This window comes from Thermobia domestica, chromosome 2 (assembly GCF_964235325.1).
Source record: "Thermobia domestica chromosome 2, izTheDome1.hap1.1, whole genome shotgun sequence".
Classification (NCBI taxonomy): Eukaryota; Metazoa; Arthropoda; class Insecta; order Zygentoma; family Lepismatidae; genus Thermobia; species Thermobia domestica.
The window spans coordinates 291263748-291279424 of record NC_137455.1 but is presented as its reverse complement, the minus strand read 5'-3'; the positions used below and the strand labels follow the sequence as shown (position 1 = coordinate 291279424).

Here is a 15677-nt window from a genome sequence, read left to right as displayed (position 1 = left end):
TCGATTTACAACTGTAAATAGATTTAGCATTTTTTGCGAGTTCTGTAAATAGCGGCATACCAAAAGCAGATAGGTGAATTGTGGTAAAAGTATCACATGCATAATCGTATTGTCTAGTTCACTACGTTTCTGCTTTTCGAATAGTTTTATTTGTTTTGAAGATGCTACCGAAAAACTCTAAAATTAGCGGTAGTTTAATTTCGCTGTAGTGAAGACACTTAAGAGAACAAAGTTACTGAGTTTCATATAAAATGAGTACATAATTAATATCAGGAGAGGCAACTACAAGAATCGGACAAACCAGAAACAAACAAAAAAAAAAAAAAAAAAAAAACAGATCAACACCCATATATTGTACTTCTACTCTAGAATCATTTCAGAGTCCATCTAAAACTGAAACCAGAGAAATGCGTGCTACCCTATTTTGTATTCCATACGAAGACATCTTTTATTAATTGTTACCTACATCCAAACATGAATTAAAACGTCCTTTAAAATCCTGACTATGAACAGGTACATGTGTTACAAATGTCCTCTTTTGTCTCGGACCACCACATAAGAAAATTCCTTCTCTGATTTTTGTGGAGTGAACTAGATCAATGTTTAGCTACGAGAGTGAAATACTATGTAGTTTACTGTATCCAGCCTGCAGTAGAGGTCTGAGCGAAAACTTTCCCAGCGAACCTTCGTGACTGGCATGTCCTCGCTTTGCTTCATGACATTCCGTTGAATAAGAGTGTCGTGGCACTGGGTGACCTGCTGCCACAATCAAAACTCTTAAGCCTGGGCTACGCCTTTGCCTTTGTTTCTGTAGGCTACTTCTCGTAAGAACACGGAATTTCATATGGATATAGTTAAAAGTATTCTCGATTGCGAAAACAAACAAAATCGTACTTAACTTCCATTTCTGTAAAAGCACGAGTATTATTTAAGCTCACAATTATATAATCATATACTGTTTTAACATTCATGATACATAAATGCACTGTTACTCAATTGCATTAACTATGTTTTTAATTTCAATTAATAGTAGTATAGTCTTTCCGCTGATCTAGTAGTTAGCACATGCGTTTTTCATGCACATGGTCCGGGTTCGATTCCCGATGGGAGTATCTTGAACTTTGAAAGCATTACGGTAGTTTGGATTACACTTTACACTGTAGATCCACATTTCATATAGTGGTGCTGAAAAGGGATGCTGAACTTCAATAAACTAACAAACAATAGTAGAACCAGTGGCGTATTAGGGGGGAGGCTTCCGGGCTTAAGCCCCCCCCCCCGAAATCTTACTTAGTATAGTAAAGTAAATGAAATATCTGGCAGAATTTTTACATTTCCATTGTACAGCCCCCACCCCCACCCCGAAAGTTAGCAAAGCCCCTCCCGAAACAAAATCGTAAATACGCCACTCAGTAGAACAAATATAATTCTTAAAATCAGGAATAAAAACCAATAAAGGAACACATGCTAGTATGTGTCAGAAGCTTTATAGTTGTTAAATATTAATGTAAACTATTTTGTACATGATACTGGAATATAGGAAACAGTCACAACACCGATCCAAACTAGATTATTTCTGATGTTGTAGACCGGAGTTAGCTACTTCTTAATTTAAATAACCTCCCAGTTGCAAAAAATAAATAAATGAAATCTTTGAGTTTTACGTCCCACGGTTATGCCGGTTAGGCTAAAGGAGATGGTGATGATGAGTAATGAATGAAATGGTGGAATGAAGAAAGTGGGAGGAAATGGGAGAACCCCCGAGAAGACCCACGCACACGGTGTTTGTCCACCACAAAGTTCACTTGGCGGGGGCTGGGATCGAACCGAGACCCCAAGCACCAGAGGTGAACGCTCCACCACTGAGCCACCGCGGCCCCTAACCTCCCAGTTGCCTCACGATGTTGACTCAACGTTAAAAACTCTGTACTATTAGAAATTGAATTGAGAAACGTGCAAAACAGACACACGTGCTAACCACTGTGCTACACAAAGCTCTATCTACGTTATCCATAGTATATCAATTTTCCATATACCTTAATGACATTCTTGCTTTCCAGAACAAAATTCACATATTAGCCAGTTAATCCAATACGCTTCTTTAGGAGTCCGTAATAAATAAATGCCTCTTTAGGCCGTTATTGGAAATAGGAGAAAATATGACTCATCGAACCATATATTCTTTTTTAATTTTAACCTTAATTATCAGTTTTACATGTTTTATGTTCTCCGTATCATTTTTTTCGCGCTACCACGTTGGTGGCAATGATTGGAGGTTTTGAAATCACAACTCGATCATGGATGCTGAAGTTATGCAGCTTGCTTTGAACTATATATGTAGAAACAGGTCGCAGTTCTGAATACTGCATCAGTCATTCGGTTCTTTGTGACACTTCTCTTTAATGTTCGGTCATCCATCTCGCCCAGTTTCGGTTTCCGTCCACTGTTCACTTCTCGGATGATGTACTGCCTTAAATTCCGTATGTCACTATCAGCTTGAACACTATTCTAGAAAGACCCAATGTACTAGCAATCTTCAATATGCATTCTCTAACAAACTGTGCACCCACGACTTGTCCTCTTTGAAAATCGGAAAAGTGTCCCATTTTGCACTACCAACGTGTGGTGTATTATATACACGAATGTATACTACGTAATTTCCCGTACTACTCACCATTACTCAACACAGCATTAATACAAAACAATCACAATGCACGAATGTTCACTGTTACTAATTTACAAAGATTATCAGTATGTAAGTGTTTCCATTATTTTATATAGCCTACTAGACTATAGTTTGACTTATAGATAACTATATAGCCTACAATTGTATATATCGAGGTAGCATTTACTCTTTTGTCGAATTGATTTGCTTACGAATATTGATAGCAATATTAATATCAAATTAATGCACACGAACTTCTCTAATTCGTATAATAATAATAATAATAATAATAATAATAATAATAGCCGAAGAAAAAAGCCTCAATGAAGATGAAATGAGAGTACAATGTTTTTTTCTTTTTTTTTTAATTTTCATATTTGCGCAGTTCAAGGAAAACCCAAAAGTAATTATAATCGTGCGAAGTAAGGGTACTGAATAATACCAGCATACTTAATGGAGAAAAGGGCACATTTCTTATGGATTTGATTTCGTCACGCTAAATTTACTCTCTGATTACGAATATTGAGTCCAATTATTTCAAGTGCCAATGAGAGAATGTTAGAATGCTTTCCCACCCGAATGCTTCATGTTTTACACTAAGATCTGTTACAGAGCTGTTACGCTGAATATAAAGTTAATAGTAATTTTTCTTTGTGTTTTATTATATAGCCTACTATGTTTAATAATCCTGTAGGAGATCTTGGTACAACTTTATAATATATTGTAGTTTATTGCAAGAGCTTTCTCACTTTAGAACCGTTTTAAATTTTTGATGAACAGACACAAAACAATGACCTTCCATGTCTCACACAAGTATGCTTCAGAGGTGCATCAATTGGCACATTTTGAACTAAAAGTGAACAATCGCGTTCGAAAATAGCTTTTTTCTCATATTGGCCGTTTCCATTACCTTAAAGACAAATTACTCTGAAACAATTTAAACATATCATTATTACGGATTCAAATTCTCGTATTGGAATGAACAAATCATATTTGACTATCCCGAATGATATATCTCAAGTAATACTCTTCGGCAAGATTTGAGCCAAGTTCTTTGTCTTCCAGGTCGATAAAACACCGAATTTTGTCGTAGTAAGTTAAATGCCAATTTAGCGTGTTGTGTTTAAGAGCATCATGAATTCTTTATTAATGAGTGTTTTTTACATTTCTGATACACACCCATCATGATTTCATACGCATATATACAAAAGTATTCAGCATATATGAATTCTAGTGTAATACCAAGCACAGATCTTCTACATAATAAAAAAAAAATAATAAAAATAACAGAGCTTCTAAAAACTACTGATACACATCCAGTTTGCTTTCTGGAGAGAAAAAAAATCTAACTTATCGTTAAATTGCACTACATTCTTTTGGTCAATCTTTGCTATCAAAATCTAATAAAATAGCTCAAGGAAATGATGATGTTATTACTGTGAAGACATTTCTTGCAGCACCATCGATGAAACCTGTAATTTGGTTCCATTAGCGGTTACCATTAAGAAAACCCGGAAGCCCTCGAGCTATTCTGAGATCATTACACAAAGTATGCAATGACTGTGGCCAAGAGCTAGTAGACTTTCCTCCGCCAGGTTCTCTGGTTCCCAAGACAAACAAAGCCACAAAATCAGATGCGGAATCTGTTGATTGTTTCTAATCTCCCATTCAAAAAAAGTACACAAACTCTTCCTACTTATCAGTTTAGTTGTGTACTCTTAGTTGTCGTGCAATTACTTCTTAATAATGATGAATCAACACTCAATTTATCAGATGACCTCACTAACTCATTTAAGATACTTGTTATGTATATACTCAGTGATTTAGTCCTTTTACAACGGGCTCTTTAAATTTTACTCTCATAAAAACATTATGTAAGACATTCAATAGTACTCATTCTCTCTTATGTCATTTACCACAAACAATGAACACTGTTTGTTCGTTTGTTTGTTGACATTTAGCGTTCCTTTTTAGCACCGAGACTATATGAGACGTGGAATCTATGGCTTAAAGTGGAATCCGAACCACCGTAATTCGTTCAAGATTCCTCTCCCACAGTGGATCGAACCCAGCACGACGTGCTAAAAAGCTGCGCGCCTAGCTACTAGACGGTGAGAGTTACCAATAATTTACAATAATACATGAATAAACTGAACGTACAACGGATTTAAGCATTAAACAATCCCAAATAATTTGCAAAGTCTGGTCCATTTAATTTCAATCCACTTAATTTATACTGACAAATAAGACTGCTATACTTAGCTGATTTATTCCGTAATTAGAAATAATTCATTTAAGACCATTTATTTATTGGCATTCTGAAGTCAATCAAGAGAAGTGATATACGCATTTTATTACACTTATTTATTTTTAAAATAGCTTGTTCTGGTAGTATTACATTAAACTGAGATCTCACATACGTGAACAAGGATCATGTGAAAATCATGCCTTCACGAAAAACATTAAGGCTGAAAGCAAGTACAGAGTGACCCACAAATCGCCATATTAGGACCCGGTTACCCTTCCCATGCGTTCTCTACATGCAAATCACAAATGCACATATTTATCTCTATATCAGGTGCTGAAAATTGTTTCTATCAATACGTAAGCTCAGTTGAAGGAGTAGAAACATGTTCTGGAATACCTTCCGCAATAACATTAATTTCAATCTACTCTTCGTCCAGTGGTCATGGATTATTTTTGTAAGTCAAGTAACCGCAGAGACCATAAGCCTTGTTCATCCCATGTTATTTTGTGAATTACGAGAGCGAAAGAAATAAGGCAATGATATATGACATATTCTATACGTTGCACCATCCTGACAGTCAGTCTCGCCATTGTTTCATATTTTCTGCCGTTTCTCTGATTCGGAGGGTAGCAACTGGTTTTGGCTGCCGTTTTAATATGTCACCTAGGAACCCGAATTGGTATTGAACTGTTTCTTCCAACAAGGCCTTTGAAACGATAAGCCACTTGATCTACTTTCCTATATTATTATTATTATATGATCCCCACCTTTCAAGTCTGACAACACCCCTTTTCAAATTTTGTTAGCGCATGTTGTCCTTCAAAATAATGCGGCAGTAATATTAATACTGCAGTACAATGGTATGCACAAGTCTTGCTAAAAACAAATATTAACTCATGAGAACAGGATATTATAATTATAATAATTATTAATAGTAATAATAATATTGAAGATTTGAGAATTCAATGCTATACTTGAAGTAGAAGGAATCAGCCGAAAGCCATGTATGGCCAACGAGCGAAAAGGACGAGGGATGAGGGGGGGCGTGTAGTATGCAAGGTTTATCAAGGGGGACGCCAAGTAAACAAGGATGGGACAGTGGTATAGATTGTTCTGTGGAAATCAAAAATAGGTCAATAGGAATTTATTCTACATCACATACTGCGTATCAGCCACCTGAAACACACATTACTCGACAAAATTGCATAGTAATATATATTTGAAAGGTGATATAATGTATTCTTTTGAACAATTGCAGAATATGGAGATTACTTCAATGAAATTTTCAGAATTTCTTTAGTCGTTGGAAACCTCTATTATACGTAATTAATTTTCTGTACATATTTGTCTGCATGTACTTTTTGTAAGCATTCTGCAAATATGATCAAAATTATTCTTTCCTTTTCGTTCTTACAGAAACCATGGGGAGTTGGCAATGGTCGGTGGCCCTGTTTTCCTGGTTTGCGGCGTCGCTGGCGATCCTTGCCAAACGCGAAGGATTTCGACCATGCACTGACGTAGCCACCAATCTTCCTGTTACCTGTTGGTGTGGGATAGATGGAGATAATGGAATAATCATGGACTGTGATGGGGTGGTCTTTGGGGGAGACTTCCCGGTACTCCCCTATAGGGCGCCAATTCATTCTTTTTCTCAGAGAAACGCTGGCCATCAAAATCTTCCAACACAGGTATGTGTGAAAATTAATTTGTATAATCCTTCTATTCTTTCAAGTGTTTTACTTAGATTTCCAACTATGCTATACTACTTAAGTAGGGCAAGTTTTATACAACGACCCTATCCTGTGTCTGTCTAACGATAAGTATCAGATATAATAAGAATGGATTCACATCCCACGAATATATTCCATCTCCCGTCCTTCTTCCTTACCATGTTAAAAGTTTTTCGGTATTCCCTTTAATATAAAGGAAACGAAAAGAAAGTGCTGGAGCGAAGTAAAAGCTCCCAACTCCAAAATCAAGGTGAGGCAGTGGCGTACCCAAGGAAAGGAATTCGGTGTTTAAACAGCCTTAAGCTAGATATTATGGAAAATATTTATTATATTAGACCGATATACAAAAATCACGCTCGTCCTGAAATATGAAAGTGAATCCTCGGAACTCTCTTGACGAAATTCTGCGAACGCCACTGATGTGAGGCAATCTTCCACCCTTTCTTTCTTTTAAAGAGAAACGATGATAATGAGATGAATGCAGAAAAAATAGCTATGCCATGAACGGAATTCGAGCCCGTCTTTCATTATTACATCCTCATACTTTGAGGAACTATCATAGTTGCTGAAACGAAACTCTCTTGTGTATTTATATGGACATTAAAATTATTCATTAATTTATTAGTGTCTGATACATGCTTTCATTGTAAACATACAGCTTTAAAACGATTCAAAATACACAGGCATAAGATGCAAAGAAACAGAAATAAAAAATAATAAAAAAAACGAAGCGTCAGGGAGACAATTCAGCAAAAATATTTTGCATTATCTTATGAAGATTGATACGATCTAACGAAAATGTATAATATATTCGGTTGCTTTTTTTTTCATTCCATTTAGAGCATTTACGGTGTTACTACCTGAATTATTATAGATAAATAATGAATTTATTGTAAAAACGCTAAATTAAGACTCTACGATAGAGCTCATCTCAAAGTAGCCATCTATGAGTGAAAGATTTACTTGTTTGTTTGTTTGTTTGTTTAGCGGCTCAGAGTTATACTCCGAGACTAACGAAAACTGTGATGGCGATAATGAGCAGAATGATGAAATGAATAAATGGGATGAAACGAGAAACCTACTCATACGATATTTGTCAACCATAAAGCTCATTTTGCGCGAGTTGAGATTGAATGAGCGACCACGCGCACCTGAAAGATCTGTAGTTGTCAATAATAACGTTTGACAAAATCGAAGATATCAGTGAAATCAAGGTCGCATTAAAACGAAGATTACCTTAAAATACCATTGAAATGTAGTATAAAATAAAATGCTGTTATAGAGGAAACTTCTGCATTCATATAGGGTGGTACATACATTGTACAGCCACCAGCAAAAGTATCACCCCCCCCAGTAGTACTCTTCATTACATTAACTACATTACATGGGGTCCAGATAATTTGCAGTTGCGAGAACGCCAGGACAGATACAACCCAACTTACACGAAACTTTTCTCGGCACTGACAACAGTTGGTAGCCCTGAACCAGGTGTTTATGCAGGTAAAATTGTAAAATACGTAGATGACTAACGAAACAGTTCTCCATTCTAAGATGAATCTCTATGTTTCGGATTGTGTTGTCCAATGAACACCATATATTATTCTCAATATTGCTGTGTATGTAATGAATTATTCCTTTACACACTGTATGTTTAGAGAAATAAAATACTGACCAAGCATGAGTCAGAAAATGTTTGAAAGTAGGTGAAAATATCAAAGCTAGAACTGCTGGAAATAAGTTTGTAAAACAATGCCTCCATAAACAGAAATTCTCCAATTCTCCTCATTCCAACATCTTTTCCTTTCTGGAGACATCTTGCTTGTCACATTTAGTATATATTGAAATTGAAAAAGTTTGAACCTGGCCGGTATTTGAACCCGGGTCCGCCGAATAGAAGTTCAATGCGCTAACCACTTACCTAGCTTCCGCTCAAACTATTAGCTAGTTAAAATCGTTGCATGTAACATCATACACAAAATATTAATGATAGTATAAGGAGACGTTCTTATGTGACTGTTACACTGACTTACTCGTGACTTCCTTCTGTAACTCGAAAACAAGTTATATAGACCTTCGTCAACGAGGAAAATATCACGAAACCTTTTTCAAGTTGAGGCTATCTCATCGTTTTTAACGATGGTCCCGATTTACATTACTATTCTTCGTCACCTTAACTCCTAATTTCCAAAGAAGAAAAGACGGCAGACATTATTTTCGCATTCTTTGAAGTGTAGCAACACGTGTAGAAATAGAAAGTTCTGTTTGTATCTTCCGTAACAACTAGTTTATTTTTTTATCTTTGTATGAGGAATTTGTGGTAACTGGCAAAGCATGCAATTCGTATGGTAGAGACCCGAGTTCGAATCTCGTCGTGGCAATTATTTTTCTTAATTGGAAGATATTGTTTACGTAACTGGTATTGTAATTCTGTTATTCCTTTATTATTATTATTATTATTATTATTATTATTATTATTATTATTATTATTAGAAAGTCGAGACTTGGCAACACATATTTTATCAAGTTTTTGATCGAATGTCAAGTCCTGTTGATATGGAACGTATCTGAAATAGTGAATTGCTTAAAACATTAATATTTCTAGCAGTAGTAGTAGTAGTAGAAACTTATAATAAGCAATTGCTGGGAAACAATAACTTTTGTTTCTGATCAGACGTATTTTTGACCCATACTAACGATATCCCTTACGTATTCATCAATTGTACACTAAAAACGTTACGTTCCCAGACAGTACGAATCAAGATTGATACGGCTGACGTCATCTTGTAGTCGTGTTTCGTAGGTGACTTTTCTATTGCGAGTACACTGAAGACAGTGTCTCAACACTACTAAGACCGAGAGAAATTGATTTTTTCCATGTTGTCTTACATTGGAAGTATCAATATTACAAATGACAAAAATTTCCTTTAATTACCCAACGGGAATCGATCCCAGAACCACCAGTATGTGAAACTAACTTATCCCACTACTCTAAGACATCGCTGTTAATTAAAAGGGGAACACTTGGTGCGAAGTGTCTTCAGCAAATTGCACACTTTTATATTTCATAGTTGTAAAACTCTTTTTTCAGTCATAATAAAATAGGAAGTGCTATGTCGAAACAGTAGTCAAGAGAATTCAAGTCTAAATTGTCACAGTAAATTGTTGAAAACGAGTGAAAGAAGCAATATTAGCGGATGTTGTTGTAGCATTTAAATATGAGCAAGTTTAACGCCCTGCTTGAGCATCGAGGCTAATGTTACGTGAAAATACAGTTTAAATATATCTCGTCGGGTATTTCTTTATACTTATATTCTTTCACGAGCCATTAATATGCATTGCAGATTGTCGAGCTCAACAATTTATCCAGTCTACTCCATATTGGAGAAATAAAAATCTCTATCCGTTGGCCCACGAAGACGTAATGTATGGCCCGCGCACTCAAAACGTACTTTTTATAATATTTTATGTTTATTACGTTATTTTGTATGAAAGTTTTGTTTTAGTGAAATGTAAGAAAACTTATAATGTAAACAACCTGAAACTTAAGCTACCCCATGCCGAAAGCGTCGATGGATCAGCGATGGGCAACTAGCGACCTCTCAGCAAAAATTGGGTGTCCTGCAGCGACGATCCGCTGTGGCCCCACTTCCGTTTTGAAAATTATAGCGGCAGAGACGCGACGAAACGCCAATGAACCACAAAATTACTCCCCCAAAATATGTTAAATCGCCTATATGCGTGATTTCTTTACGTTAAAGGAGTCTAAAAAAACACTAAAAAAAGTACCCCGAACCACCAACTCTATGATCCGTAGGCGCGTGTTCTTCCGGCTTCGCCACGGAGACGAAGGCGACGTCGCATGTAAAGGGATAAATCGTTGTCATTTTAATTTGGCCAATGAGAGTGGTCTTTTAACCGTGTATATTCGACGATAACAGTTTGAGATCAGATAAAATGCTTTCGCCATGTAATTTTATAGTAAAATTACGCGCATCTATTTCACATATGAAACATGTTAATACGTGGAAATGGTCACTTGTATATGTAAGTTGCAAGTTTTCGTGGAATTAAGAGTAGACAAGTACTGCAATTATATGTTATAGATTTATTGTCACCTATTACTGTATTTTGAAGTATATGCCTTTGCGTTTAAGAACAGTTCTTTGCCTGAGAATTCAGTTATCTGCACGAGACTGGTTAACAACTACATTGTATTCACAAAATCTAACCTTCGACTTATTGCAGCTACAGTATATTTTCAAAAAATCTCCCAATGTTTTGAACACAATTCTGATGTAATTATTAAGACCTGAATCAACACTTGATGGTTACTATTAAAGAACCAAATAGGTTTTTGTGATTATTTTGGGCTTATTTGCATTAATATTTATAAAATTAGCAAAGAAAAATAGGCGGGAAAATTACTTTAAGAAATATAATTAAGTATCAAACACAAAAATACACGAAAGAAGCTTGCAATTTGCACGGTGTTCTTATAGAATAAGCAGTAGATATGAAAGGGGAAAATGATGGGACTGGAAGGAAAGAAAGAAGACTTTATGGATCCTCATTTCTGGTAATTTTTTTCAACTTACTCATCATATATTGAAGTGCGTAAAACGAACATTCAATCTGCCGTGATTTATTCAGTTAATCATGTATAAATATACAATTTCTGAATCAAAATATGTAAATTACTGCCGTAAATCTATAGCCAAGTGCATATTACATCTTCCTCAAATACTCTGCCATAACGCCACAGTAAGAGCTTTCATAAGACACATGCATTTTTGAAAACACGATTTTAAAAAGAAAAAACACTGTTCAAAACCCAGTTAGTATGAGCTATATTGAGCAAAAATTTTCGCAATTTACCATCCGTGTAATGTAACATATAACACGATTTGAGTAAACATGTATTATTTTCTTCTTTTTTTTTCTTTTTCGTACGAAAAATGTGTCCGTTACATGGGTTGAATTAGCATATGAAAGAAAAGGGAAGTATGCAAAATATTATGTCTGTCTCGTACACTAAGCTTCAGTTGATATAATTTTCGGTTGTCAGGTGTGGGTGGGTAGCACATATAAAATTCCTTTGATGTACAGTACAAAGAGAAAATTCACGATCTAACCCAGGAGCTGTGACGCCTTTAAAACAAAAAGATTAAATCAACAGCCATTCTACACAATGGCGGTATAAGGTTCCCACAGATTCTGTAATACGTGAGACGTAGCGAAAATAAGGGCTACCATTTGTCTATATCCTACACAAATTAGAAAATACGAACTAATGCAAAACTCTTCTAATTAATTAATTAATTTGAACACTAACATAATTGTATCATGTATTTAGGAACTGTGATTACATAAACAGTTGATAAATGATTAAATTTGCTTAACGTAACAGGGATTTAATACAAAATATGTCAAGACTTACGTCATATTATATAATGAATAAAGAATTATTAACTCGGGTATGGAGAAGATAGAACGACGAGTAAGAAGTTACAACATAGTTAACGACAGAACCATAGCAGTAAAACTAGCAACGAAACCATGAGATATACGGTAACTACTATCCAGGTAGTTATGCCAATGACAGCACACGATGATGAGCAATTAGAGCAAGTTTATGAGTTATATAAATCATAAAAGACGTACAAAATGAAAATTCTATTACGGTTGGAGATTAGAATGGGATCGTAGAAGGCACAGAACAGAAAACAATAGGAAAATATGGACTAGGAACGCGCAATAAAAGAAAGAACAACCTAGTAGTAGTAGCAAATACTTTGTTCAAGAAACATAAGTGAAGAATTTATATGTGGAAAATACCAGGAGATTTACAAAGGTAACAGATTATACATTCGTTAAGGAAAGACTAAGAAACCAAATTAAGAACTGTGAAACTTACCCAGGAGCGGATGTGGGCAGTGACCATAACTTAGTCATGATGAAGAGTGAGTTGAAATTTAAGAAGTTTGAAAACAGAAAAAGAAAAATGGAAGATTTCATAAGGCAAGCTAAAGAACAAAGAAATTCAATAAAGTTATACGAGAAAAACAGTAGATGAGAGAGCGAAGAACCAACGAAGGAAGGAATTAACAAGGAATGGTCATTCATAAAAACTTGACTGTTTACCACTGCAAAGCAAGTATTGGGTCAAAAAGAAAAGATAGCAAGGAAAGAATGTATACAGGAAGAGTAGATGTGGCTTATAAGAAGGTTAATATTATCTTCAAACCACGGAGACTAAAGATCTATGCACTGAAAGATAAAGAAGTAAGATCCATAACTGAAGCTCAAAATAAAATGAAAACATGGAAGAAATATTTAGAAAGGCTCTATGGCAGCGACAAGCAATTAGAAGAATTAGATAGAATGCAGGAAGTAGAAGAAGAGGCAAGATGACACTTCATACTCACATCCGAGTACGCCAAAGTATTACAAGACGTACAGCATAGAAAAGCTCTATATGTACATATATGTCCAAAATTATTGTCGCATGTCTATAAATATGTTGTAACAATAATTTGATAACGAATTCGCTCGGTATTCCTTATAATAGTATGTGTATAATCGGCAAAGACATGTATGTGGCAAATTTCATGTCAAAAGAGCAGCAAATAACAACAATAAAACGAAAATAAAACTTTCTTGTCCATTTAGCAACATTTTGTTTCACTCACTCTAATTTTCGTATTTATAATTCTTTTCCTATGAAATTTACCACAAATATACATGTCTCGATTATACACATAGTATCAGTATTAAAAATACCCTGCAAAATCATTATCAAATTATATATTTACAAGAAGACAGTTATAGATATGCAACAATCATTTGACATGAGTGTACATGAGATACCAGCAGAAATCTTATAAAGTGCGGGATAGAAAGTTCAGGACAGATTATATAAATTAACATTTATGAAGAAGGGCAGGTACCTACAGACTTGCAGACCAGCAAGATAGTGGCAATACCAAAAACAGTAGGTGCTGATAAATGAGAGAATCAAAGCACCTAATTATGCATGCTTCAAAAATCTTGACAAATATTCCATAGAAGATTGGAATCCAAGATGGAAGTAATACTAGCACATGATCAGTTTGGATTCAGAAAGAAAATAGAAACGAAGGAAGCAATACTGGAATTAAGAAGTTTGCTAGAAGAAAGAATTCGAGTGAGAAAAGCAACTTACGTAGTATTTGTGAATCTGGAAAAGGCGTTTGGTAATGTAGAATAGAACAAAACGTTCAAAATTCTATGAAGCAGGAATAAACTACAAGGAGCGAAGAATAATATATAACCTGTACAAAGAACGGAAAGCAACAACTAAAGCAGAAGGAGAGAGAAGAGAGGCAGCAATTCCGAAAGGGGTTAAACAAGGATGCTCATTGTTACCAATTTTGTTTAATTTAATCTCTACATTACAGAAGCAATCATCCATCAAGGAAATCATCAAGCAAATCAAGGACATTAACAGCATAGAAAAACTGTTCATGTGCAGAAAATACACATGCTTAGGTTTGTGAACACTATCGTAGTGTTAGCAGACAGAGAAAAAATTAGACAAGAGGTCTAAACGGTATGCCAGAGCTACTTAGCAGCAAATTCAACATGAAAATTAATGAGAACAAAACAAAAGTTACGAGATGCGCTAGAACACAAACAACAAGAAAAATTATGATCATAATAGATCATTTGATTGAAGAGGTGGAGGAATTCCGTACTTAGGGAGCAAAATAACGGGCGATAACAGGTGCAAACAAGATGTACGATCCAAAGTAGTACAGGCGAAGAAGGTGTTTGAAGAAAGAAGATTTTAACAGGAATCATCAGTGTACAACTGAAGAAAAGGCTGCTGGAAGCATACATATGGAGTGTGGCATTGTATGAGTATGAGACATGTACACTAGAAGATGAAAAACGGGGCATGGAAGCCTGTGAAATGTGATGCTATAGAAGAATTACGAACACTAGATGGACACACAAGGTATCATATTAGAAAGTATTGGAAATGGTAAGAAAAGGAAAAAAATATATTGAAGAATATTTCGAAAAGACCAGATAGGATGATTGGACACATTATGAAACAAGGAAGAATCTCGTTAGTAGCTACCGAGGGAACTGCAGAAGAAAAAAAAATAGAGAGAGAAAGGGAGCAATTAAAAAATACGGACAAATTAGTATGAGCTATAGGGAAGAAAAACTACAAAGAAATTTTTTAAAAATCTGGCCCAGGAAGAATAGGGAAGCGTGGAAACCTGCATGAAACGAATCAAGAGATTGCTGACCTGAGATAAGATTACAACATTTATTTATATTTAGCTACATACACAGCACCATAAAAAGTAATTTTAAATTGGTAAATTGTTTACCAGGCTTGAATAACTGAGCCATCTATGTTTTTTAGCCCATTGATTTAAATGCGGAATCATTTTTCTGTTTTCTTCTAGATGAACGGTAATTTTAACTGCTTGATTTGACTAATATCTTCTTCAAATATGTTACTCCTTACTCCATGAAAATTACATTCTGCTACTACTTAACATTTAATAATCAAATTTAATTTAATGTTACATTTATATGTAACGCTCATTTAAGACTAGAAGAAGAAATCAGTAAAATCACATTATAAAAATTTCAGTTCACTTCAACGAAAATAAAAAGTAGTTAATGGAAATCAATGGGCTGGAAAATATAGATGGTATAGATACTCAACACCATTAACAATTACAAAGAAATTTGCAGTATTTTTAATACGAAGCTAATCTAATTTTTAAGAGGTTTAATTTACCAAAAACTCCTTTAATATTTATTCTGTCTGGGAACCAGAGAATCTCAAGAACAACATGATGGATCACCATCTATTTTGTCTACGACATAGAGGATCAACAGTTAGGAACAAAGTTCGTTGATGAACGTGATTTATCCAGTTGATTTCAAGATAGAGACAATCAGAAATCGATCTCCTATGTATTCCTTTGGGGGATAATCATGGATATCATCTTTGCTTCATAAACTAATCGCA

The 15677-nt window shown here is 35.1% G+C and overlaps 2 protein-coding genes across 4 annotated transcripts in view; one reads left to right on the top strand and one right to left on the bottom strand.

The window, feature by feature from the left end:
* The window catches only part of LOC145678572 (telomerase protein component 1-like), a 556234-nt gene that overhangs the window by 398150 nt on the left and 142407 nt on the right, over positions 1 to 15677 (bottom strand). The gene's annotated exons all lie outside the window — the stretch shown is intronic.
* Positions 1 to 15677, top strand: part of LOC145678573 (uncharacterized) — a 124895-nt gene that overhangs the window by 66496 nt on the left and 42722 nt on the right. The window contains exon 2 of the mRNA XM_081748881.1: positions 6330 to 6601. Within this exon, the coding sequence (XP_081605007.1) occupies positions 6335 to 6601 (267 nt within the window). The 5' untranslated portion in view covers positions 6330 to 6334. The remainder of the gene's footprint in view (positions 1 to 6329; positions 6602 to 15677) is intronic.